Raw genomic sequence first — 27,500 nt, 5'->3', positions numbered from 1 at the left:
GAAACGAGTTTGTCAATTTACATTTAAAAGCGCATAGCTCCGGTGGCTTCCTAATATCGGCAGGAAGAGCGTTCCAGACGGCCGCAGAAGCGCATCTGAAAGCGCGCGATGCGGTGACCGCCGTATTTGTTCGATGGTTGAGCCAAAAGCCTCTGCGAGGATGACCGGAGCTCGCGTGATGGTTTATGCTCCTTTGCGAGTTCAGTAAGTTATTGTGTAATGAGTGTTCTGGGCCTGGTGTAGAGATGCCCCCCCCCCCCACTCTCTGAGGCTTTGCCCGTGGTTCTTCCGACCCCTGATGCAAGAGTCCCGGCTCCTCGCAGTCTCATCATCATCTTAGCATCATCTTAGCAGCTGATGTTGCCCGCGGCCGTGCGTTCGTTCCCCCGTTGGAGCCACGTGCTCTCAGGTATATTTGAGACTCCAGTACTCCACTGGCATAAGGTAAATGATTCAAGCATATGGGCAGCAGGTATATGCCGGTAGAATGAATACCTTGGGAACGTTGCCTGGCGATACTTTTTTGATGTCCGGGGTAGTGATGCCAGGCTGACAGCGTCGGTAGGCATAATAGTGTGAATGCCCATGGTGGTTACATTTGTTCAGCCTGTATTGCTAAGTCAATCAGAACAAAGGCAATTAAGTTTGATTCGAATCAGGGCTAATTCTAAAAGGTATTAAAACACTCTTTTTGTTCCTAAATAGGCACTGTAATTAACGAGCCGTCTGTACGTGCCATGTCCTTTCTCAAAGAAGTCAGCGAGAATGGCTTTCCATGCATCTCTGTCCATGACATTAGTCACGAGTATCTCTCCCCCTCCCCACCCACTCTCAGTTTGAAGCGTATTTTGCTTATTACGAAGGTGAGACCTCACTAGACCAGGATGAGTCTCATTTGCAAGAGTGTGACCTGGGTCATTAATCTACACTAAAATTCAAACACATTCTTTTATTTTACCAGGTAAGGCCCACTGAGCTGTACAGATCGTTTTGTCATAAGCGAGCTGGCCACAAATGATAGCTCAACGAAGTTGGCTTATCACGTGGAAATGTATAGCAGCCAAATTACTCTTTAACCGCACGTTTCGAAATGTGGAGGGAAACAAACGGAGGACTCAGTGAAAAATCCACGCGACCACGGAGAGAGAGAGATGCAAATTCAGGATCGAGATCGAACCCACGAACCCCTTGCGTCCTAGGCGAGGGAGTTCACATCGCGAGGGAGGGCGATCGTTGCGATGTTTAACCTCCATTGAATTTCCCATTTCCATAACTTTTAACACACATCAAACACAACGCCACCATTTGTGCAGTTTTGTTATTGTTTTAATCGGCATGACAGTGACCCTCATTGCATTCCAAACGGAGACAGAGTCAAGAACGATAGCTTCTAAAAGGCAAACTTAATTCTTATGGCATGCGGTGATTTTTAATCGTTAGTCTTAAAAAAACCTAAAAGAAGCTCACACTTGGCAAGTCTAAAGCGAGACTGCACTGCACTTTGCTAGTTTAAGGTCTATAATATAATACAGTAATATGACCGATGAAAATTATTTTAATACCGTCAAACTATTAAGTGTCGTGCTAAATTACGACAAGTACATAGCCACGTAGGTACATCGCACAACGTAATTATGTCATAAGCACGATACTTGGTAACACGGCTTAAAAGAGGAAATGCATGCTTTGGCCATTAAAATATATTTCGGCATTTCAGTAACAAGCAGGGAAGTTATCACCTGCCTGACAATCCTCACGATTAAAATAAAGTCAATAAATGTTACACTTTAAAAATAAGACACTTATGACATCAAGTGGTAGCTGGGTATAAGCACACCCCCTTGGGAGCCAGCACACGTGCTTATATCCGGAGTAGAGTGCTTGTATCAGTAGCTATCCTTCACCTTCTCCCCCAACCAATGCAAAGGACAGTTTTGCTTATATTATAACTGAGTTTGTAAAATGTGCCTCTCATACCCAGCTTCTACTGTAATGCAAAGCAGCGTTATACAGCAGTTGGGTTACGTTGTTGACTCTAGATTTGAAGCTTTCGTGACTGCAAAGATTCATACTCTTTGTTTTTTTTCGGTAAAGTCACGTAGGTAAAATAAAATAAGTTCAAATAAAAGAAAACAATTAAATCACGACGTTTCGGAGGCAACACAAGCTTCCGTCTTCAGGTGGAACAGTCACAGCAAGATAGCTGTGACTGTTCCACCTGAAGTGTGAGACCCTGCAAAGGACAATGTGTTCACGATATTTATTCTAAAAAAAGATACAGCCACATGCATACAGTCTACTTCATGCTGTCACTTTTTTTTAAATAGTCCAAGACTGTGTCATTTATCTTCCAGTTTCATTTAAAACGCTTGCACGACGTAACGAATTACGCGAAGTTTAACACTTTGCTTGCCACCCCGAACGAATGACAGGGCTGACATTCCTCGGGAAGAAGTGTACATAGCTTGCCTTCTTTCTAACAGCGCCTACAAGTTGCTTCACGCCATGGACCACAACTCCCGCAGTGCAATTTGCGACTGATATTATATTTTTTATTTTACGGGTCGTGTTCACGGGGCTACAACCCAACTGCTGCCGAACACGAGAATGAAGGATGCTACACTTAAAACGCCGCTTGCAGTGACTTAACCAAACTATTTAAACGCAAATATTATTTTAGTTTACCAGGTAAAGCCCACTGAGCTATTAAGCTCTTTGCAGAAGCGAACTAGCTACAAATGATTGCTCAACGAGGTGGCTTATCACGTGGAAATTGGTGTCAGCCAAATACTCTAAAGACATGTTTCTTAATGTGGTGAGTGCTCGCAATGAAGCATCCCTGTGTCCTCAATTTTTTTTTTTACGAATAAAAACGGCTTCAGATTCCTTGCCGTATCTCGCAATAGCCGCCACAGCCTCCACTCTGCCCGGTACATTTAGTGCGTGCTCTCAAAGGAGACCTCAGGCAAAGAAAGCGGCTCGAAATCTCATCCAAAGTCAAAAAGCCTGCACCGACAACGCCAGTACCCACTGTACAAATGAAACAATAACAGATTCCAAATGGGCACTTAACCGAATAAGAACGATGTTAGATTTTTATTTCAACTGTTTGTCGTCTGCGCAGTGCGTGCGACACTCCTGCTGCGTACAGGTTTCCGCGCGTCCGTTCGGCACGATGTCTGACGTTTCGGCCCCATGCGCGCGAAGAGTGAAAAAAACAACGCGTCGGTCAGCGCGCCGGGGCAGACGCGCGGCACCACACGAGAACGCATCAGAGAGCGATGGTGTCCGTCATGGAATGGTCGCCAGCTTTCAGTCGCCCGATTGTGTTGGCCAATTAACATAGCGGAATGTTTTCAGCAACAGCGCTTTGTCGGACTGCGGGGGGAAATCGACGATCGGTAATGGCCGATCGCGGCTTGAGAGCTGATCCGTTGAGTTGGTCGCATGTCCGATTTTATCGTATTACAGCGCCATCGATGCGGAGACGATCCACCCGCGAAGCAAGCCTGCGTATTGCAATGAAACGGCGTCAATCATAAGCTGTCAGCACAGAAGTGGTCCGTAAACTATTCAAGCAGTCTTTTTGTTACGTAAACTATATAAAGCACTGTTATCATCTTCTCTATCAGCCACGGTCAATCCACTGCTGAATGAACCCTCCCGAAACCACCACCATCTCTCTTGTGATCCTGCGATATAATAATCCACCCAACACCTGCACACCATATGATTTTATTGCTCCAAGGGGCCGAAATTAGGTTTCTCCGCAGGGTTGCCGGGCTCACTCTCCGTAATCGGGTGAGGAGCTCGGTAATCCGGGAGAGTCGTGCCGCTGCTGCTCCTCCAGAAATCGAGAGGAGCCAGTTGAGGTGATTCGGGCACCTGGTAAGGATGGCCCCCAGGTAGACTCTCCCTGGAGCTCTACCGGGCACGTTCCACTGGGCAAAGACGCCGTGGCCAGTCCAGGATACTCTGGCAGGATGATGTCACTCGGCTGGCCTGGGAACGCCTGGGAATTCCCCAGGAAGAGCTGGAGTCCGGCGCCAGGGAATGGGAGGTGTGGACCACCACTACTCAACACACTGCCACCGCGACCCTCACCAGGACAAGCGGATTGAGAAACGAACAAACCTCCTTGGCATATGTCCTTCCTCCCAGATATATTCCATTCCTTGTATGCCACTGTTAATATTCTTGATCGTCAGCCATCATCTCTCTTAAAAACACATCCTGCCTAAAACCCACTCACTTTCCTTGACAGTTTGAATGCATGTCAATATAACCTGTGTATGTTCACTAATCCACGTGTTCATCTGTCTCTCTGAATGTAATTATAGGCATGCATTTGTCCACGGTAGACACGCTTTTTACTTCCTGTTCCACGTTTTTGTTGTTAACGAACACGTTTCTAAACTACATATCACAGCAGATAGGTGCCTGCTATGACCTACTATTCTTCGGCACTGTGCTGTGCTCATATATGCAAGCAGCGGTAAAACAATTTTGAAAACAAGATGCAAAAAATAAAAATCACACTTAACCAAACAAAAAGGCTTATTTCAAAGCCTTATATTATTGTGCTCCTGAGAGAATAGGCACAATATGATGATTAATTAATATTTTTGGTCCCATCATGTAAGTAAAATGTGTCGTAAAACCCTCCCCCACCTGACAGCCAATTCAATTTTTTAATTTCGGTTGTGGTGATTGTAGAGGCCTCTCGTCATAGCAGGGATCACGTGAACCCACCACATGGTAGACGAATTGAACAATGATCGATTCTCATCAAATATCAATTCATGATGAATGATCAATTATCGACTCTTGAACGCACAATTCGATGCCTGCATCACGAGCGCAATAATGTAATTTAATCAATGAATCGATGCGCGTAGTCCACATTTTTTAATATTACCAAATCGCCTAATTTGGTAAAACTATCAACATTGCCCCCTCACTGGCAGACTACAGTACATCCATCCATGAAACATGCTGCCCTCATGATAGCCTTGCTTTATAATGACTCGAATATATCGAATTAATTAAGTGATTATTATCATCATCATCATGATCGTCATCATTCCACACAGACACACACGTTTTAGGAACGTTAGCAGGCAGCAAAGCGCAGGCGTTTGCGTCCCACGGCGGCGCTCCTCAGATGAACACGCTGGGTTGCTTGTCGCCCGCCTGAGCCGCCAGGTGTCGCTCGGGCAAGGTGGGCCCTGCGCCGCCTCTCGTCACCGCTCGGCTCATCAGGAGCTCCTTCTCGCGCACCAGGCTGTGCAGGAGGTCGCTCTGCCGGTGGCTGCGGTAGACCTTGGCGAAGGCGAGACCAGCCAGGGCCACCCACGTGAGCCACGCGCACCACAGCCCGAACTGTGGGGCAGAAGGGCTGTTAGTTGAGAGTATTTGCCTGACTATAGAATGTCCACGTGACGAATGAGCCACTTTCGTTGAGCTGTCGCTTGTGGCCAGGTGGCTTCTGAAAGAGAGCCGTGTAGCTCAGTGGGCTTTACCCGGTAAAATAAAACAAGAGTATATTCTTAGCTCTTTCGGTAAAGTCACGTTGAAGGGAAACAATAAAATAATAAAATATATATTGTTTCCCTTCAACGTGAATTTACCGAAAGAGTTAAGAATATGAATTACTGCAGTCACGGAAGCTTTAGATAAAAAAACAAGAGTAGTCGACCGACCGTGCCCACTCTCTCCTGGGGACTGACGAGGGATGGGCGCTGCAAACACCAACAATGGAGAGGTGAACAAATAACGAGCAGGTGCCCTGAGAGGTACTAAATGTGGGGTTAAGGGTGGGGTTCAGGGCAGTGTGAGGACTAGTGCTCGTGGCTAGTTGGCTAGTTGGTTATGGTTAACGGTGAACCACAATAGCTTGTGGATCTCGTCAAGGAGCAAAAATCATCACGCGAACTTTGGTCATCCCTGCAGCAGCTTTTGGCTAACCATCGAACAAAGCTGGTCATTGCATCGAGCGCATTCAGATGCGCTTCTGCGGCCGTCTGGAATGCTCTTCCGTCCAATATTAGGAAGCCACTGGAGCTACGCACTTTTAAATCATCGAGATTGAAAACTCATTTATTTAGAACTGCTTTTTGTGTTTTATCTGTTGTCCTTCACCCACACCTCCGATTAGAGCAGTTGGCTACAACGGTGTGAAAGAAGTTCAAAATACATAAAGGGTGAAGATATAATGTAGTTGGCTGCTGGACTCCACCCATAAACTGCTTGACTATCGCAGGTTAAACATCCAGGAGGGGTTGAGAGAGTAGAGGTCAAGTCACGTCCAGTCTCTCTGTTAAAACAAAAAAAAACAAAGGTGTGATGGTCATCTTCATTGTCATCCCTAAGAAAGTGGTGGAAATTCGACATTCCCATGACAGGGGCCAGGTTTTATTTCAAATGACCTCTCTGGTCATAAATCGGCTGAACTGTTTATTTCAAGCAATTGAATGTTGAAATTGGCTACAATTATTGCATGCACACCGTCACTGTAGGGAGTCTGACTGTAAGCACCACGTTAATACTGCGATTATAATCGCTTTAGAAAAGTCAAGGTGAAGGTTAGCACATCTTTTTACATAGAAAGACCAAAATGTTACATTCCACCTCGTCACATTATTGTTATTTTTTGCGTAGACATGACATCCTTTGTTAGATAGTAACTTAAAAGCATTCAGCTGTGGGCACTGGACCCCCTTCTGTGAATCCATGAATATTTAAAATCACTCAACTGTTTTCGATGGTGTTATGGGCCATCATCTCAAATGCATCAATATGCGGCCACTCTCAGGTCACCGTGCTTTTTAGGCACACACGAGGACAGATGTGCGACTCCTAAAATCAATATTGCGTCGATTGCACCCTCCTTTTAAAACATACGGTAACAAACTCACTGGGTTTAAACACATTATCGTATCGGAAGTGTCTTTTCCCATAACGCACACGGTAAGTGTGTGCAGCTGACATGAATGTGAGCGGGACTGGAGACTTGGTCCTGCTGATGTCAGCTGACGTGCGTTTCTAAAAGCTACGCGTAAACGGACTGTGATAAACGTGCAGCCATTTTGTACGCAGAAACAAAAGGGCAATTTATTATTATTGTTCCTCATAAATCCATTCGCATACAAACAATTCCCTTTGTTATCTATACTTTTAAGATTAGTTAATAAAAATAATATGTTAACTGTCTAATTTCTAATGGTGGTTGTGGGAATTGTTCTGCGACTCTTAAAACCCCACTTTGCATTTTTTCCTGTGAGGGAGCCGAAACAATTATGATTGGTGCCTTATAAATCCTTGTAAATGCTTGGACCTTCAATTAGCACGGTTGGCTACGTACGGTGTGAAAGAAGTTCAACAAACATACGTTATTTGTAATGCCGCGTGACATTTTGAGCTGTTAGGGTGCATGTCGAGTGGAGGAGGGCTTTCATCGGTGTACGTTTGGCCAGACCGGTAGGTGGCCTAACCCAACAATCTATTGCGAATCTCGGTGATGAATAACATATACGGTGGTGCAGTCTCACTTTTGGTGCAATTAGTAGAGGCTTTGCTACGTTTCAAATTGCAACCAGATGAAACAATTGTCTTCGTTTGTGATATGAGAATGAAGTAGGCCAGTTTACAATATAAAAGACAATAATCCTGCAATATTGATTTTGTTTTTCCCAGCTCAATAGCCACGGTTCTAAACCAGTATGAGGACAGGTATTGGAACTTCCATTTAACCTCCACACGTGGCAGCTTCTTGCATCTGTAGAGGTGCTAACTACTCACTGTTCAGTAACCTTCATTGCCACTAGGTATCAAAGGGGCAGTGCAGCGTTACCTCTGTGTGACTAACGGTAGGGGTCAGATGAGGTGAAGTGGATCGTAGCCACAGCTGGTAAGAACCAATCAGACAGTTCCACGTGGGAATGTGGGATTGGTTAGACCTGACCACAAACGGGTATAAGAAGGGTGAGTGCGCAGAGTGCGGGGAGTTCTCTCCCTACACGAAAACCGAAGCCCGGGCTGAAGATAGACAGGACCCTGGACCCAGCCTTCCAGCCCTTCTGAGGGCTAAGGCTTGGCGTATCCAGTGGTCAAGACCCGCCGGGCCAGCGGTGGGTCAGATAGCCTCCCCTAGCTCCCAGCCGGAGGACTCTAGCGGTAGACCTGTGTGTAGGTCCCGCTAAGTCCAGAGGCTGTACCTTCTTAGGGTATCGGGTGAGGGGACCGTATACCCCTCTGTGTGTTAAGGACTGTGTAAGAGAAGAATTACAATAAACAGAGTGTGCCTCATAAGAAGTTTATTCGTCATTATAAACACTACACATCCGCTGAAAGCATCGTTACGTGTAATAAATCCCGAAAATCAATTACTTTGTCTTAGAAAATCCTGTACCTGGATTACCCCGAAGTGCGTGTAGAAGGAAGTTGTAATGACATCCATATTGAGGTTCATTTCCTGAGCCTCCTCACAGCTGTAGACAAACACAAATTCAATGCACGTTACATGACGTCGGCTGAAAACACGGGTATTCTCATCAACACGAGTCCTGGGCATTGTGGTTAATGCTCATCAACAGCAATTTGCAAGGATAAACGGCGTTTCCTCGAAAGATCGTGAGCAGATAATGCCGTGTCTCACACTAGGGTTTGGGAGGGAATTAGGGGCCTGCAGTGTGTAGTATAACGGTTAGCACACTGGACTTACACCCAGGAGCCAGAGATACAAGCAGTTCATAATCTTTTATAATTAGCAGGTAAGCATTATGGGGTTTATTCATTGTTCACTTCCGCGAAATACAAAGATTCGTGGATTATTTGGATTTCTGCCGTATTTTGTTGCTCTTTGGCCAATCCACTGCCGAATGAGGGCCTGCTCACACCGTGCCGGTCATGGAGGTTGTTTCACAACACTTCACCACGCTGATAAGTGTGGTTTCGGTGAAGACGGGGAGTAAAGACGTGGAAGTATAGGCGTACGGTACAACAATTTATTCTTTTTTATTCCAGACTGGCACTCTGTGTGGCACACGCTGTACCCTGGTAGGTCATATTTTGTTTTGTTTGCGTCGATTTTGTTTTTTCTCGTGTGGCCTCACACCTGTCAGGCTTGTCGCCCGGAATGGCGATGCTGTTGCACCAGACGTTGAAACCCGCGCTCACCACCGTGCTTGCCACGAACGTCATCATCGCCACCAGGCCGCTGCCCACCAGGTTGATAAATGCCGCGAAGAGGGTGCTGCGAACACACAACAACAACAACAACCGCCAATCGCCACTAAGTGGCGGTGACGTCACCACGACGCTTGTGCCAGGCCATGTGCACCTTGAGGCCACGTGAAGTGTCGAACGCCCGCTGGCAGGAGGTCACGGGGCAGACCCAGTAGGTGCCACGGGTCGACTGACTGAGATGACTGAGATGACTGGCTGATGCATCACCTGATGCACCACCTGTGCCCCCAACTGTGGCAACCTGCTGTGCTTTAGCCACCCGGCGCTCCGCTCGTTGTTGTGAGCGTCGCTCCTCCGCCTTCCGTTGTTGTTGGGCGACTGCCTCCAACTGCCCAGTAGCGTCCTTCCCGAGCCTCCTCCATATACATGCAGCTACAACAACAGCCGCGGATTTGCTACGAAAGTGGCGGTGGTGACGTCACCACAGCTGTTGTGGCCAGGCTAGGTGGACTAAGTGCACACATGCTCAAGCCAGTTGAGGTGGCACCAGTGTCGGATTATCCTAGAAGCAAAAGTAGCTACACATGTAGTAGCTACGGGCCTCGCACTTTCAAGGGCACCCGTACTAAATGCTTTCAAGCTATCAATTCTGGTTCAGTGATTCTGCACTTGCTCTATTACTAAAGTACCATACTGCCATCAACTTTTATGAACGACTGGGTGTTTAAGGTTAGCGATTTGTCGTATTATTTGGCTGTATAGCAAATGAAAAAATACAATTACTTACTATGGAAGTTTAAATTGTGTGTTTTAATATGTATGTGTCTTTAAAAATGTAGGGCTCCTTTATAACATCATGCTACAGGCCCCGCACGAGCTTAATCCGGCACTGGGTGGCACGTGCTCACAATCCAGCAATGTGGCAGGCAAGGGTTGGTGGACGAGGCTGGTCAGAAAATTGGTTTGTGAGCCCCTCTGACTACTATCCCCTTGTATTCAGGTTTTTCTCTGGGTACACCTCGTTTCAAACCCCAACAATTAAATGCCATTGATGTGAACTGCATTTTGTGTACAGTACACACAAACAGAATCATAATCTAAATATGTATTTATACTGGTGGAATACGATGAGCTATAAAGCTCTTTTTCACATATGTCCAGTAGGAACAGGTAAGAACGATGCAACATCAAACAATACAAACACATGATTGGAGTGCATAGTATAGGAAAGATAAACAAATCACTTAAAAGTATACAAATAAAACTACAATTTTTTTATAGTACCAGGTAAAGCCCACTGAACTATTAGCTTATTTTTCAGAAGCAACCCGTCCACAAATGATAGCTCAACGAAGTGGCCTTTCACGTGGAAAATTTATAGCAGGAAAAAATAATCATAGTGAACTAAACACATGTACAGACTGACATTCATAAAAAAAAAACACATAGCAGCCAGCAGAATGCATTACAACCCCGTTACTTCCAAATGTCAACACATTTGTCTTTTGATCCCATGTGGCACGTGACATCTGGGACTCTTTGAATGGTTAATTTGGAATATCTACTGTGGTATGGCAATTAAACATACATCCCACCTGATGATGGACGCTTGTGTTGCGCCCGAAACGTCGTGATTTATTTTATGTTATACCTACGTGATATTACCGAAAGAACCAAAGAGTATGGGAGAAAAACATTAAATGAAAGTTTCAGAGGTTATGAATTTTGATATTTTGCAACTTTAAGTGCCTTGAAGCACACACAATGTATGTTCAGAGGTCCTGGTAAAATTTCACAATGTTGTGTCTAATCAGCTCCAGGCTAGTCACATGAAAATTATATTTGCCATGATTGATATCGCATGAAGTTATAGATGTTAGCTCCGCTACTATTAATATGCATCTGTGTGCCAGTCTTTGTGTTTCTCAAGTGCAGTGACTTGGAAAATATTGGCATCATGTGGTTGTGCTTTACAAGTGCAGCCAAATTTCAATTTGTGCCACATTTTCCGGATAATGGGACGCCCAGGATAGCTTGTAGCCAGAGTCAATAAAGTTACATGAACTGTAGAGAACCATATTGTTTGGGTCTTTCGGTAAAGTCACGTAGATAGATCTTGATTTAAAGCTTTCGTGACTGCAGGAATTCATATTCTTTGGGTCTTTCGGTAAAGCCACGTAGATAGAAAAAAATAACAATATAACGACGTTTCGATCGCAACACAAGCAATCGTCATCAGGTGAAAAAATGATGACGATTGCTTGTGTTGCGATCGAAACGTCGTGATATTATTATTTTTATTTGTATTCTTTTTTCTATCTACGTGGCTTTACCGAAAGACCCAAAGATCACGTAGATAGGTTGAAAGAAAATAACAAAAAACTACGACGTTTTGATCACAACACAAGTTGACCGTCATTGTGTTGTGATCGAAACGTCGTAGTTTTTTTTTGTTATTTTCATTCAACCTATCTACGTGACTTTAGCGAAAGACCCAAATAATATGAATTCCTGCAGTCACGAAAGCTTTCAGTCAAGATTTGTAACGAACCCGTTCCTCTGCAACGGACAATAAGAGATAACTACGAGTTTCACTCTTCTCGCAATCCTCCTGTGTTCGAGCACAAAAAAATAATAAAACATTTTTACGAACTGAAATTCCAAGATAATATTTATCGTGAGGTTATTTTTGTTTGATATTCTCTACGCTTTAAAAATATTCTGGTATAATAATAGGACAAATGTAAAAGTGTGAGCGATTCGAAATGAACCGTGGTTAGTATTTTGTATTCGTTACTCCCACCTTCTCGGTGTGGCTATCTATTATTATTGCTATGCTTGTTACGTCTTATTAACGTCTCCTTCTGCCGTTCCAATGCAATGCAATGTTTATTTGTTCCACAGAAAATCCCGTGAAGCCAGTTACCCAGATAGTTTCGGTGGCAATGGCTCGCAGCAGTCACTAACAACAAAGTCATTGTTGAGGTGGACAGGAGCCCAGCCAGCAGGCAGCCAGGAAACTCGAGGTGTAGATCATCATGATATATTATTAATACCGTAGTCGTGTGATGTGCTGCCATACCTGCCCATGTAGCCAGTTACCCAGCTATTTTCTTTGGCAGCCACTAACAACAGTTATTGTTGGGGTGGACAGCAGCCAGCCAGGAAACTCGAGGCATAGATTAATTTATGTAACATAATTTTGGTTCCTGGGTAGTAAGTGTTATTTCGTAATTGCTTATGCCTAAAAAGTATAGAAAATGACTATTATTCCCCACAAACTTTGCTTTTGTGACCAGGAGAGTGATATTTTGAAATTTACCTATTTTTCAATGAGAAAATGGGCGAATTTGTGTCTTTTCGTTCACATAAAGTCAGAAAAAACACATATGAATCAAAATTAGCATGTATTTAAACTAAAGTAATAAAAAAATACTACATAACAAAGTCTGTAGATAGGTACCACTTTCCACGTTTTTTTCTAGCAAGTCACGAGTCATTTTATTTCATTAATGCTGAAAAGAACACGTGGCGTGCCTTACTGGCACAAATCTGCCAACTAAAAAGCGCCGTCATGTTAATAACACTTTTACAACGTTAACAATAATAATCTTATACAATAAGAAAAAATATACCATCTATAAGTAGTTGTCCTATGCAGTCTAGAACTGAGCCCTGCTATTATAATACTGTGACAACGACAACAATAAACACCGTAACGTGGAATTTCCGCCGCTGCGCTCAATCAGGGGCGGCCAGCAGAGACACGGGAGGCGCACGATGGCACGAGAGCGCAAATTGTTGGAACAACCCGCGCGCAATGTGGCACAGCAGCAGCTGCCACCCTCCCCCCACCCCCTTTACTCACTCGTCGTGGCCCTTGCATTGGTAGAAGATGGTCCTCCACGCCTGCACGGCGGCGAGCAGGAGCGACACGATGCCGGTGAACGTCGCGAACTGACAGGCAGAAGGGGCTCCCCACACGGCCACCACGAAGCTCGCCTCACCAGTGTCCCACTCGGCCTGGGAGGTCAGGGGCGGGAGTGCACGAGCGAAGGGTCTCACTCCTCCTGCCTTAGCCTCAGCCACTCCATCGATAAAGTAATCCACGTGGTAGTCATCACGATCCTGCTGCTTTTGCTCCGGCTGCTCCGTCGGTTCGGTGTCTTCCGATCTCTTCCGCATGATGAGAGAAGCCGTCGGTGGCGGTGGTAGCCGTTGCCGTGCAAGCTGCGTGCCGTTGGGACGCTGCCAGGAGCCCCGTGTGTAGAGGAGACATCGGCCCTTGAAGTCGTTGCCGTTTTGTGCCAGAGGCACGAGCACGAAGGAGGCGAAGAATATTGCCAGCACGTAGGCAGAGCACTGGCCGAAGAGCAGGGAGTTGGCCATGCCCACGTTTTATTAGGCGCGCTCTGTGTCTCTCTTTCGTATGCCAACGCGAATACTCAATGGGCACGTGTATGATGTTTTATACGCAACTCCTATTAGCTCGGTTGGCTACGTACTGCGTGAAAGAAGTTCAACATACATACCACAGCACATATATATAAAATGCGTAAATGCGCGTTCGAGAATAAAAAAAAATAACGAGCTTGGTAACAAACAAACAAAAATCCACTGGTGATGATAATAGTCCAGCAAATGCCACCGGGCTATCTGCAACTATTGACGCAGCAGTGATTGTTGTGGATGTTCGCTGCGCGGGCTGCGTAGCTGCTAGACCGCTTGTGATGTTGTCCACCACAAGCGGCCGTGGCGATGAGGGCAAAGTTAGCGGGCTCGCCTCCCTCTGGCCGCTGCTTCTGACGCTGACGATGATGGAGCGTGAGAGGAGGAGGAGGTGGTGGTGGAGAACGGGAGAGAGACAATGGAGGGGAGAGTGGGTGGGAAGGGAGAGAGGGTCGAAATTTATGGGCGCGGTTCGTCTGGCCGGTGATGTTTTGATGGAGAGATGGCGAAAGTGTGGATAGGCGGAGGGGAGGAGGAAACTGGGAGGGATAAATGTTGGGAGGAGGAGGGGGAATAATAATTGGAGTAAAGAGGATGCAAGTTAGCGGGGTGCTGTTGGTCTGGCTGCTGCTGCTGTTGATGATGATGGTGGGGAGGAGAGTGTGATAGGGGGAACGGATGGAGGCTTCTGGAGTTTGGGGCCCCACACCCCAACCCGTGGTATCCTTGTCACGGGACGGACTAGGATGAGAAATACATTTACAGCGGAAAGAGCCGCAACTCAGATGGTTACCCACATCAAAAACACTGACTCCCCTAGCCCCATCACACAGCCGTCATTGTGTTGTATTTTTGACATTGGTACAAACACACGCGCATGTGCCAGAGAGTAATCCTGCTAAATTGTATATCGAGGCATTGGTACTCTTTCCTATCAACAGCTTAGAAAAAGTGGCGGGCGGGAATTCCACATTCCTATGGCCGAGGGGGGGGGGGTTAACTCATCATCATCATCATCACCCCTCCCTCCATAAGATAATCACTGCTGACTTCCCGGCAAAGTGTTACTCATTGTATCGACTCCGGAGGGAGGGATGATGATGATGATGATGAGTCAACCCCCCAACCAGCAGAATTTGAACTCAAAATCTTCTGCTTTTGTGTCAGAACGCACACACACACACACAATATGCATATTGACGTGGACGATGTATTGACCAACAGCTAGCTATACCGTTACGGTGGTTGAGACGCATTTCAATTTCAGTATACGGGAGGGCCCATAGCACCATGAGCACATCCTGTATTACAGACTGGAACAACATGTGTGTTAGTGAGCACCACTTAATGAAAACTGGAACAACAACAAAATAATAAATACAGTACCACATAGACTGCACATTTCGGACCAGTCTGCATGGCTTCACGTCCCCCCCATAGTCCCAAGTCACAGCTGATGCGAGTCACAAAATCACAGCGTTGGGCAGTTTCATTTCCAGGGCCCCCTCGATATACGGAACAGATAACGTTCCTGAAAAGTTGTCTGTCAAGCGAAACTCCGAATATGGAACCGTTTCGTCCATTGACTGCCATTGTGTAAATGGCGATGCCTTCCTTATACACTGCAATCTGTGGTGGAGTGGCGGCGTAGTAACATTGCAACGGTTAACATCAGTGGCGAGTAACATATGAGTGAGTCGTGGTACCCTCCACATCACACACCTGTCGTGCCTTCAGCAAACCGGAATAATGTGAAGCATGGTCAAATAAACCCGATGATGATGATGATGATGGCAAGACAAGGAACAGGGTGGCTCAGTGCCAGCAACGTCTGTCTCACAAGAAGACAAATTCCTGGGTTCGATTGCAGAATCGGGAACCTGAGGGCCATCCATAAATGACGTCACGTGATTTTGGACGATTTTTGACCCCCCCCCTCGTCACACGGCGTCACAAAAAGTCAGAACCCCCCTCAAATATGACGTCACAAAGCTCTGCCCCCCCCCCCAAAAAAAAACATTGCCATTTTGAAAATAAAACATTCTTCAAATCGCTTTAAACTATTGTCATTTTAGTGCGTATTTAATGTGGCGCTGCACTCTGATGCTGTAGGAATGTTGTTATAACAATTAGTGTTGTTATAACAATTCTATATTTATTTAAAGTTGCGCATTTTGATGTGACGTCACATTTCTCACCCCCCTCCCCCCCTCGTCACACATCGTCACAAATGTCTGACCCCCCCCACCCCAGGTGCGTGACGTCATTTATGGACGGCCCCTGACTTTGTTAAACACGATTGACATGGCCGATTTAACGAGGCTTGCATTTATTTGTGCAAGACAAAAACATATTCAACAGGAATAAACGGTACTTGGTACACAACACGTGATAAATCTGAGCATTTCCAGCTGGCACCACAGGCAATTTTCATTGCTTGTTCCATCAACTTAGATGACGCCAAGTAAGCTATCGAAGTGTTATTACAACCTTTCTCTTAAGAAGATAAACTACAGCATTGTTCATTTGAACGACACATTGTATTTCTGAATAGTATTCAACTCGGTCATCATCAGCTACGCCAAATCCACTGCTGGATTAAGGACTCCCCCTCCAAGACGCCACCAACTCACGACACTGCGAAGTAACAATCCGCCCAGCACCTGCACGCGAACTGATTTCATCACTCCATCTCCTCGGTTGACGCACTCTTGGACGGGCCGTATAAATGAAGGCGTTGACTCGAAGAGCTGAGACGAAGTGTTTCCTCCTCCACAACTGCAATTAATATTCTTGGTTCTTTCGGTAAAGTCACGTAGAAGGGAAACAATAAAATAATAATACGACAGAGGTTCTTTGCAAGCCATCTGGCTACCATGAAAGTTTCGTTCATGAGGCTATCCACATATACAAACACAGAGACAATTTCAACCAAGAAGATGGATTCTGGCTTAGCAATCATTGGAAGGATTTGATAAACCATTTCGGGTCTTACTTGATTGATCACGCTTACGGTGGCTTTCAGACCGCATCCATTATTTTTCGTCTCCCCCCTCCTCTTTTCCGAACATAGATGGGCTCGTCCATCTGAACAAACTGTCAAATCGCTCTCCGTGGTGCTAACGTTAAAAATAACCGCCACTTTTTTCAATTTTTCTTGCTGTGATTTTCACACCTGATGATGATTGCTTGTGTTGCAGTCGAAACGTCGTGAGAATTTTATTGTTTTATATTTTTTATCATTTTATTGTTTCCCTTCTACGTGGTGACTTTACCGAAAGAACCAAGAATATGAATCCCTGCAGTCACGAAAGCTTTAAATCAACAATTTAACTGCAATTTACTCGATCGCTGGTAATGTGCAGGGGGCGGCAATTCGAGAACCTTTTAAACTTTGGCAACTCGATGGTGAGACGTTATCTCTCGTGCCTGCTATGCTGGAGGTTCGCGGGTTCGAATCCGACGCTGGCGCCTGTATATTTGCGTGTCTCTTTTCCCCGTGGTCGCATGGATTTTTCTCCGGGGCCTCCGGCTTTTCTTGACACATTTAGAAACGCGCGTTTGGAGTTGTTGGCTGCCATAAATGATCCTTAGGGGCCGTCCATAAATGACGTCACGCACCTGGCGGGGGGGGGGGGCGTCAGACATTTGTGACGATGTGTGACGAGGGGGGGGGGGGTTGAGAAATGTGACGTCACATTAAAATGCGCAACTTTAAATAAATATAGACAACACGTTCTACTTAATTAAATAGACTTATTAAATAAATGTTTTCTCCTACAACATCAGAGTGCAGCGTCACATTAAAAACGCACGACAATGACAATAGTTTAAAGCGATTTGAAGCATGTTAAAAAAATGGGGGGGGGGGCAGAGCTTTGTGACGTCATATTTGAGGGGGGGTCTGACTTTTTGTGACGCCGTGTGACGAAGGGGGGCGGGGGTCAAAAATCGTCCAAAATCGCGTGACGTCATTTATGGACGGCCCTTCATGGCGGTATCCCGAAGTACCAAATAATACTAAACGGCCGAGGCAATTAAATATTTTATTTCTGGGACACGTTTTTTTTCCTTCCCAGGGGTGTAACTTAACTCCGCGACTGGGGGTAACCAATGAATCCGAAATCGGTGCCACACTCCGCGATGTCGAAACGCAGCGAGGACGATTGTGCTGAAACCCTGAACGCTCGCGGTACACACCGTGTTAGTGGTGGAGGTGGTGGTTCATCATCGTGAGTGCAGCTCGTCGAGATGAGTCGATTGTCGCGTCGCCGACCATCGACAGACTAAAAGTGACCGCATCGCGGACATTAAACTATGGTGCCCCGGGGTGCCGCCCATAATGTTCAAATTTCCACGTGATAAGCCACTTCGTTGAGCTATTGTGTGGCCAGGTCGCTTTTGAAAAAGAGTTATACAACTTAGTGGGCCTTATCTGGTAAAATAAAAAAGAGGTTTAGTTTAACTCAGGACCGTGCTGTATACGTTATATATTGCATGTGGCATAGTGAGAAATGGTTTCAAAACTGACGATGGAAGGGTGACATTGATCCCCGTGCATGTGAGGTCAGGCAGCGCGCACTCCTCTATTGCTAATTATTTCTCTGTGCGAGCATTTGAAGTTGATCTTCTACGCCGACCGCATCAGAGACACAAACGATTTAAAGGTGAAGACATGAGCCGAGTGTGATAAGTGTGGACATGAGTTCGGATGCCACTAAATGTGTGCGGAAAAGTGAGGGGTTCAGAATTCTGGGATCACAACTCTTCTCTTGCTGCATTACTTCTGGAGTAGAGGTCAAATGCTGAGAACGTCACTTTTAGTCTGTTCATATTTACAGGTTGCTCAGGATCCCCTCATCTTCTATGTGGCTATGCCTCTACTATGACCATGTATAATCTCCATATATATAAAAGGCAAAGTTGTGAATGTGTCTGTTCAAAATGTTTAGCGTACTTCCCGACATGCAACAAACCTGAAATTTGCCATGTGGGTAATTTCCAGACTGCACACCATGCCAAAATTATAAAAATACACTTTTGTATTTTTTTAGGGGGGGGAGCTCAATAATGCATATTTATTTTGCACGGCAAGTGAGCTGACGTCACATCTGTCACGTGACCCGCGCATGTGGAAGCGTAACGCATTGTAGTGTAGTGGTTAGCGCGCCGCGCTACGAACCCGGCGACCCGAGTTCGATTCCCGCTCACGGCCACCACCGGTGACGATTATTTCAACCGCTCCTGGGCCTCCCCTAGGTCGACTCAGCCTCAAACGAGTAACTTCTGTGCTGTGTGAACATCGCCACTGGGGAGACAAAGGCGGCCGCGCGTGGTGGATCCAAGTCCCGGGCGAAGCCGGGTAGTACAGCTAGTTCACTATAATGCATTGTTCAACTCCGGTGAGCACCAGTGAATATTGAGGGATTGTCTATCAACTCGCAGTGGCTTCAGTTCAACAGGCAAATGAATGCAACCAGAAGGCATGCGACCTTGAAAATAACAACCTTAACTTCTGAGTAACACCCTAGTGGACATGTTAAGGAGCGCTCACTAATTTTATGTAAAAACAAAGTGAGACATTTGTCCCAAGCACATGGGGAAGTTCAAGCAATGTTATATTTTACTCTGTAGACATGGTTCTGTACTCCTGACGCATCCCTGACTATTCACCACCACCACCATGTCAAAAGTAAGAGGCTGACTTTTTTTTATTTAAGTCGAGTCGTGCCCACCCACCTCACCTTCACATGGTTCAGCTGGCTGCTACTATATTCAGTGTGAGGAAACTAAAAGGATAATCTAAATTTTGTACGCTGTGAAGAAATGGTACAAGTATTTTCCTTGTCACTTAATGACAAAGTCAAAAACATTGGATGTGTATATGCAGACAAGCCCAGTGGTGTGCTGTATATTTATACAGATATTGCAGGTGGACGGTCTTTTATTTACGAAAAATCTTTTAACACAAAATTACAAAAACACATCATCATGGGAGTCAAGTTCAAAACAGCATTAAGATCAGTCTCCTATAAGAGTTACAGATGTTAAAAACGTCACCAATTGGGAAATATCAAGATTTAAAAGCTTGCAAGTGAATAACCCATATGGAAAGTTCAGAAACGTAGACATTTGCTTATTTACCATCAGCATAAAGCACACACACACAACACGTGAAGCACAATACACTCTCACACGAGACAATTCGGGAGTGAAGTGAAAAGCTCACTCAAATACATCACGTGTTCAGGTTTATTTACCATTACACAAACATACTGTCTACTTGCACGTAAGTCATTTTACCAGGACACTGCTTTAAGTCAATATATATTATATAACCCGTAAAGTAAAAATGTCTACGACTCAAGTGAGCAAGAGGGCATCCGTCATCTGTGTTGGTGGCTCCAAGCCAGTGGTGGCATTCCCACGTGATCGTTAAAAAACAGGCATGAGTAAATCATACAATATAGTTTTCCTTTCGCCTTTGTAGGTGGCAACACATTGGAAGTGCAACTATGCAAAATTACATTTTGTCACACTAGAATGTATGCCTATGCATTTGATGTTGTGTCATCTAGATTGGCTCTGTACATTACATTAATTATTTTACCTAAATATATGCTCATTGCAACACAAAACACTCCCTATTTATACATTTATATACACCAGGGAGTGCTATATTATATTAAGAAATATATATTAAATGAAGCAGATATTACAAATTGCCTGAAACATATATATCAGCTAATGCACTATATGGTGGGTAGTCCTTTTATTTTAATAACTACAATATGCGTTCGGCAGTAAGATCAAGCAAGTAATATACAATAAGAGTACGTGTGTTTGAAAGACGTTCGCTCATATTTATAATAAATACAATGTGAACACACCACATACACTCGCGTTATCTGAAAACGTTACACCTCACAAAGTGCGGCAACTTAGCTCCCCGTTAAGTTTAAGTTGCAGTGTAGAGACTAGCGACACGGCTGATCACAAGAACACACACCCCCCAAAGTTCATCTGGGCAAATGCCTCGGTGCGACCATGAGCAGTTGCACGTGCACGGCCACGATCTGTTTTTCCTGCTGTAATATTTGTGCGCTGTGTTTAGCAAGCACTGAGGGGAGTGGCACCTCAATTCATTCACTAATGTCAAACATTATATGATTTTATAATGTAGGAATTTATTCGTGTCGAGTTTTTAAACATTTTCTACATGGGATCTAAAAAGTGACTAATTGTAAAAAGACAAAAAAAGACATGCCATGTGATTTATTTACTGACAAGCAGTTAAAGTGTCCCGTACGCAACTGGGCAGCATTCATCTACACTGCTCACGTTGTTTCGTAAACATTTTTTTTACTGTAATTGACTTTCCACAAAGTGGTTATCAAATTTATCAACTCTCTGACGAGGACTTTTTAACTCTCAACCTTCTAATTGTGCGCTTAATGCCATACCAACAATGCCATACCAACAATGCCACCCACATGTTCACAAAACCCTCCAGTGAAACGGCCACAGTACAGGGTGCGGTGGACGCAGCATTGATTAATCCCACAAGGTGTCGCCAACGTCGAGCAGCACGATTAAGTATCTGGACCGGAGCTGCCCACATTCTAACCGGGCCAGCGTTAGCAAGCATTCATCCAAGCGGTACACACAAATAAATAACAAAAACCTGCTGCACAAGGACGCGCCAGTGCATCACCAAGCCATAAATGATAAATCCACAAACATGCTTATCAAAGGGTCTTGCCTAAACATGGCCTGGGAGCCGATCCTCCCTTTGGGGCGCAACATAAATTTCGAAGGGGCTTTTTATATCCGCCAGTAGCACCGTGACCGTGGAGAGAAATTAATCCCTGAACACTTACACTGTACACTTCTCCCCACATCGTACTCCACGCTATTTTACAATTGAGTATTTTCAGGCATCTTACCACATTTGCTGGTTTTAGGTGTTACGGTACCGGTTGAGGGGTTTACGTTTGAAATCGATGTTCAAATGTCCCACACGTCACTCAAGTTGGTTCTGGTTGTACGTGATCAAACATCTCCATTGTTCACGATTAATAGTTGCACGTGATTTTATAATCTCTTCAACGACCCTACAGGTCATTTCTGAAAATAAAATGACTGTACACCAACAAAGTCAGCCGAGTAAAAGCCACATTTTCAGAAAAAAATTAAATAGGTCAGGTTCCCCCCACCACGATCAAGTGAAAAATCAGCGACAGACGAACCGTCCCCAGTTCAGGTGGCCTAAATTGGCCTCTTAATTCGGCTGTAGCTGAGAGGCAGCTGCAGAACAGAGTAGGTAAACCGAGGACTGTTCGTGCTTTTATGTTTAACAACCTGGGATAATAAAGGGGGTTCAAAGAAAAGGCTCTGATTGTTAACATAAACTGACGATCTCGTTTTTTTATATTCTTGGTTCTTTGGGTAAAATCACGTAGAAGAGAAATAATAAAATAGTAAAAATAAATAAAAATAAAACAAAATTCTCACGACGTTTCGGCCACAATGCAAGCAGCCGTCCTCAGGTGAAGAACAGAGCTGTCAGAAAGACAGCGTCCTAATGTCTTTTGGACAGCTGTTTCTTCACCTGAGGACGGCTGCTTGCGTTGTGACCGAAACGTCGTGAGAATTTTATTTGTTTTATTTGTATTATCTAATTATTTCCCTTCTACGTGAATTTACCGAAAGAACCAAGAATATTAATCCCTGCAGTCACAAAAGCTTCAGATCGAAATGATCTCGTTTCTATCATCAGGAGCTAGGTGGTGGATACAGCAGTGTGCATTTTCTTAATGATCTACTGGCAGTGGAGAAGCAGACCTAAAACACCTAACATTTTCACTCACAATGCCTTGCGCAGATAATAAATTCTTCAGGTCAATGGTTTTCACAAAGGACCATTATCTAAAATGTAAAAATACAGTACTCTAAAATTTGCTTATATTATCTCAAATTAACTTAAATCCAAAAGCATCATTGCTGAAGACGCTCGCGAGCAATCAACATGTGTTTTTTTATTATTATAATAATAAAGGAGCTTTATTGAACACGGTAGGGAAGTGTTTTTCAAGTGTACTTGCAGAAAACTGGATTGACATTCAGATCCACCAAGTGATCGGTATCAAATCCATCATTAAATGGGACCCATCCTGATGAAACTTAGCAAGAGGTGACTCAACCGAGGTGTGACAATGCACCAATGCAACCTTTAATATCGATTCACGCGCGTAACAATTTATATTTTGACATTTTTTGTACGTAACGGAGCCATTGTTACAACTAGTGGCAGCTACATTCACCGGCCGTGTTAAAAGAAGACCGCATTTTCGAATCGGATCGTGACTCTGTATCCTAACAATTCATCCAATTCATTTGAGGGGTTGTGTTTTGCAGCAGAAGTGAAACGGTTCACAATTGTTACAATTCTACTGATTAGTACAGCACTGCTAGAGACACCTAAACGTGTTCATGACATGTGTAAGCTTGTCCTTTTTGTAATATACATTTCTTATTAGTTATCTTTTAAAACGTGAACAATGTCCCAGCAGCTAAATGGGTCAATGGGTCAATGTGTCATGAACATTTGTTTTGGACATTACCACAACTGTGTGCAATATGATTCAGTTTTAGTTTTTATATTTCAGCAACTATGCAGAGGGCCCAGAAAACCAAAAATGTCTGAGGAATGCCCAAGGAAATGGGGCACTCCTTTGTTGCAGCTCAAGATAATATTCCAATTTAATCGGTTTTAATTGTATTACTACATACGATATACATATACACACATTTTCACTTGCAGCTATTATGTTCTGTATACACAGTGGATGTGTAGAAATGTATACACATTGTGTGTATGTGTGTGTATATAAGCCATATCGATCGCAATTTGAAATGGACTGCGATCAAAATCTCTCAACATTCCATTCATTTTATCACACAATGATTCCTAAGGTCACATTTATCGTTTACCAAGCTTGCTTTAAGGGTTGTTATTTTAAATCAATGAAAAGTCTGATACCGGTGTATGTTTTGGTTGGCGCGGTGGTTCATGCACCGCGCTATGAAGCTGGCAACCCGAGTGGGGATTGCTGGCCCACGGCTAACATTAGGGGGCACGTGATTTATGAACCAGCCCAGGGCGTCACCCCCTTCGTCAACCCACACGGACCAGCATGGTCAAGTATGGCCAAACAACCCCCCACGGGTGACCACCACCACCATGCATAAATACAAGCGTTGTAGGTTGCTACGCGGCTAAGGTGTCAACGGACAGCAGTGCAGCAAAACCCATTGTACTGTACTATAATTCTACGTCTATGGCTCCCCGTCTTCACCAACCCAATTTGTGATATTAACAGCGCCCCATGACATGCACGGCACAGGGAATTCTTCATCCAGGAGTGGTTCGATATTACTTAATATTTAATATTATTTACCAACGTGCAGTTTTGTGAGAACGTTTAGCGTCTGGGATTCCCAGGATGGCTTGCTCAGCTCGGGAGCCCCACGCTGCAGTGAAACCGCTCCAGCTGTTGCAACGGTCGCCCCCAACTCCGCTCCCTCCCCCCCGGGTTTGTGGGAACGCACATTTTTGGTGATCCTAGCTGACTTTAAGGTGGGCCCTCACAAGACGCTAACACTGCGCGCCTTCCTGCACACAGCCCTACTTTGGCCCATGGAATTGGATGTACAAAATGTCTTACTCTTGCACTTTCGTTGGCAATGTAAAATTTGGTGGATGGTTCTCTCATCCCACCCACCCACTCTGACTGCATTCCATAAGGTTTACGTGAATGTTCAAATCAAGAATGCTATAATTGGAAAGCTATAGATTCTTCTGTTTGTATATTAAAATGTCATGTTTACATACTGGATTCCAATCAACAATGTATTATTGTTAGCGGTATTTCTCTGATGATAACAATAATATTTTGATTTAAAGCTTTCGTGACTGCAGGGATATTTTTTATTATTTTATTGTTTCCCTTCTATGTGACTTTACCGAAAGAACCAAGAATATAACAATAATATTCCTTAATTATATTTATCTCATGATCTATACGATTAGGAATAAAATACTACACATTCTAATATAGTACTTTGATAAATTACTTATTAAAATGATCATATTTAATACATGTAGCATTATCCATCTATGATTGCAATTACTATCGCAGCCTGCACGTGGCTTCGCTAAATAATTATTCTGGAACCAAGACAGCACCGTGCAATTTAAGGTTCACAAAACTATTAAATATAAAAATGTAGTCACAGGGGCAACTCCCAAGGTGCCCCATCTAGAATGCGGAACTCGCGACGCTTTACCTCGTGTTCCAACATCGGTCCCGTAAAGCGTTTCTCAGGAATCCAGCTCCCATGAGGCTCACCACAACAATATAGCACACGCAGAGCTCTTTCCCTCCCCCCACCACCTCCAGTTCCTACCAAACCACGATGCACAGTCACACCATCATTAAATAAACAAAAATAAAACATAACCAAAACACATCAATTACACATGTATAAAAATGTAATCAGAATGTTTTGTTTCTTGTTGTTGTTGTGGTTGAACGACTGAAAAACATAACAGTTCCATGTTCACTATACCCACCCCTCCCTCCCACTTTGCATCCAAAACTCCATTTATGTCCACGCTTGCTACAAGTGCTTCTGGAGCACACCAACAAAGCACTCTGTTTGAAGTCGGCATCCACTCCCGCACGAGGCGCTTTAAACACATGTTCCCATTGACATCCCTCCGTGACGCTGGTGCTCTCCGCTTGCTGTAAATCTCACCAAGAGGCTGCAAAACAGAGGCGGCGCGTGCGTGAGCTCTTCACGCGAGCCATTCGCGCAGGAGTCAGTCGCCATGGTGGCAGCCATACGGGACCAACAGTGGGTTCGTCGCAAAGTTGTTTAGGTGAGGGGGTGGGAGGGTGGTTGTTTTTGTCAAACCGACGTTGCGTTGAGGTGCGATGTGAGCCACCCTGACGCAGCCGAGAGGCAATGCTGCAGAGCTTCGGCCGTGGCTGAGAGGCAGCGAGCCGCGCGGCCGTAGTAGACCTTGGTCTGCGCGCGGAAGTCGGCGCAAGCCTGGGCCGTCGCCGCCGCGTCCGAATCTCCCAACGTCCGCTCCACGTCGCTGTCGGCGAACAGGTAGCAGTAGAAGGCCGTGCCCAGGACGCTCACCAGCACGGTGCCCAGCATGAGCAGCAGCAGTAGCAGGCAGCTGGCGCCTCCTTCCTCTGTGTCTGGGAAGGATATAGTCCGGGCAAGAGGATGGATGAAATGTAAGGCAAAATGGAATTAAAAGTTTCTGCCTTCTCAAATGAGCATGGGGCGGTATCCATGTTGTTTGTTGGTGGCTCTGAGGTAGAGCTGGAAATTCTACATTGCTATGACTAGTCACTGCACAGAACGAGAACTTAATATTCAACAAAGTTGTATGGATTTTATTAACTCCGGAGAGTTGATGAGCCAAGTTGACAACTAAAAGCCATAAATTTAACTCTTCACCTTCTCAGCTAAAGTACTTCCCAAAAAAAATCTACATTTTATTTCATTTAAGATGCAGGTAAAATAAAAACTTCAGATTTTGTCTTCAAAGCTGGCACATCATGATGTAGTCTTGGAATGCATTCAGAGTACCTTTGACATACACTTTGACTGGAGATGAATATTCTTGGTTCTTTCGGTAAAGTCACGTAGAAGGGAAACATATGTTTAACTTTTTCGCACTGTATGCAGCCAACTGTGCTAATCAGAGGTGCGGGGAGGGGACTAATCGGAGGTGGGGGGAGGACAAATCACTACTGGTGATCAAAAGAACATTCAACAAGTAAGTGGGCACAATACCAATGCCATGTTATTGTTAAATCATAATATTTATACGGTCAGTTCTATACGAGTCAGTGCAAATGTGCACAGTATTTCATTCCAAAGACAGTTCTAGCCTTGAGATAACTGAAAGAGAAAGAACCGGAACACACGTAACATCCATGAGTGAGTTTAAATGCAAGCGAGGTGAGTGAGTTTGAATGTGAGTTAGGCGAGCGAGTTAGGTGGAAGCGTTAGGTGAGAGAGTTAGGCGAACGAGTTAGGTGAGCGAGTTAGGCGAACGAGTTAGGCGAGTGAGCGAGGTGGTTGAATGAAGAAGTGGATGATGGTCAAGTAAATTTTTATTTTTGTTTACATACGTGGTGCCTTTCTGGCACAAATCTGCCACTTGTTGGTGGTGGCGAGATGTTAACTCCCTCGCCTGTTATGCAGGAGGTCGTGGGTTTGATTCCGACCCTGACGCCTGTATATTTGGAGTCCCTGTAGTCACATGGATTTTTTCTCTCGGTCCTCCAGTTTTTCCCTCCACATTTAGCAACACGCGCTAAGAGTATTTGGCTGCTTTAAATTTCCACATAAACCACTTCGTTGAGCTATCTTTTGCGGCCAGGTCGCATCTGAGAAGTGGCAAAGATCTGGGTAAAATAAAAAAAAAATATTTTAAAATAGTTTGAAGAGAACACACACCTGGCTCCACTGCGGAGTTGTCCGGGTAGGAGAACCGCACGCGCCTCCCCGTGCGGCCGCGGTCCGCCCCGTCCTTCACAGAGCCTTCGTTCCCGCGCTTCTTTAGAATGGAGGTGAGGTTCTGCGGACGTGCCCACTGACCGCCACCATGTGACGCACGGCGCCGGCCCACAAGGCGAGCAAAGGAGCGAGCAGGAAGGTGTCAACCAAGACGGTGCCGACGCACACACCAAAAAAACAAAACACACACACTTTGGATCGGATTTGCTGACAAGCAACAAATTCAATGACCTGTATTTCTTTCAGGCGAGAGCCAG

General features: G+C 44.8%; 2 protein-coding genes across 7 annotated transcripts in view; both read right to left on the bottom strand.

Moving 5' to 3' along the window:
• Window positions 1-1,236: 1,236 nt before the first annotated feature.
• TMEM179 (transmembrane protein 179) lies at window positions 1,237-15,196 on the bottom strand. The gene is made up of 4 exons (XM_032963918.2): window positions 13,055-15,196; window positions 9,116-9,253; window positions 8,411-8,489; window positions 1,237-5,382 (listed from the first exon to the last, which is right to left on the bottom strand). The coding sequence occupies exons 1-4, from the start codon at window positions 13,573-13,575 to the stop codon at window positions 5,161-5,163; spliced, it is 960 nt and encodes a 319-aa protein (XP_032819809.2). The 5' UTR covers window positions 13,576-15,196; the 3' UTR covers window positions 1,237-5,160.
• Window positions 15,197-19,561: 4,365 nt separating this feature from the next.
• Window positions 19,562-27,500, bottom strand: part of CNST (consortin, connexin sorting protein) — a 35,707-nt gene continuing 27,768 nt past the window's right edge. For all 6 annotated transcript variants that reach the window (XM_032963911.2, XM_032963912.2, XM_032963909.2 and 3 more), the window contains exons 10-11: window positions 27,184-27,319; window positions 19,562-25,910 (exon numbers count right to left, since the gene is read on the bottom strand). In XM_032963911.2, coding sequence (XP_032819802.2) covers window positions 25,609-25,910; window positions 27,184-27,319 — 438 coding nt within the window. In that variant the 3' untranslated portion in view covers window positions 19,562-25,608. The remainder of the gene's footprint in view (window positions 25,911-27,183; window positions 27,320-27,500) is intronic.

This window comes from Petromyzon marinus, chromosome 31 (genome assembly GCF_048934315.1).
Source record: "Petromyzon marinus isolate PM22_M1 ecotype Great Lakes invasive population chromosome 31, UKy_Petmar_22M1.pri1.0, whole genome shotgun sequence".
Lineage (NCBI taxonomy): Eukaryota > Metazoa > Chordata > Hyperoartia > Petromyzontiformes > Petromyzontidae > Petromyzon > Petromyzon marinus.
Note: the sequence above shows the minus strand (reverse complement) of the source record. Positions and strands in the feature narration are given on the sequence as shown.

What these genes read in the sequence shown, in the direction of transcription:
- TMEM179 (XM_032963918.2), bottom strand. Translation starts at nt 13,575, where the DNA reads ATGGCCAACTCCCTGCTCTTCGGCCAGTGCTCTGCCTACGTGCTGGCA. An exon ending in CCGGGCGACAAGCCTGACAG is followed by an intron (nt 8,490 to 9,115) that starts GTGTGAGGCCAC and finishes GTTTGTCTACAG; the next exon opens with CTGTGAGGAGGCTCAGGAAA. An exon ending in CGCACTTCGGGGTAATCCAG is followed by an intron (nt 5,383 to 8,410) that starts GTACAGGATTTT and finishes TCTGCCCCACAG; the next exon opens with TTCGGGCTGTGGTGCGCGTG.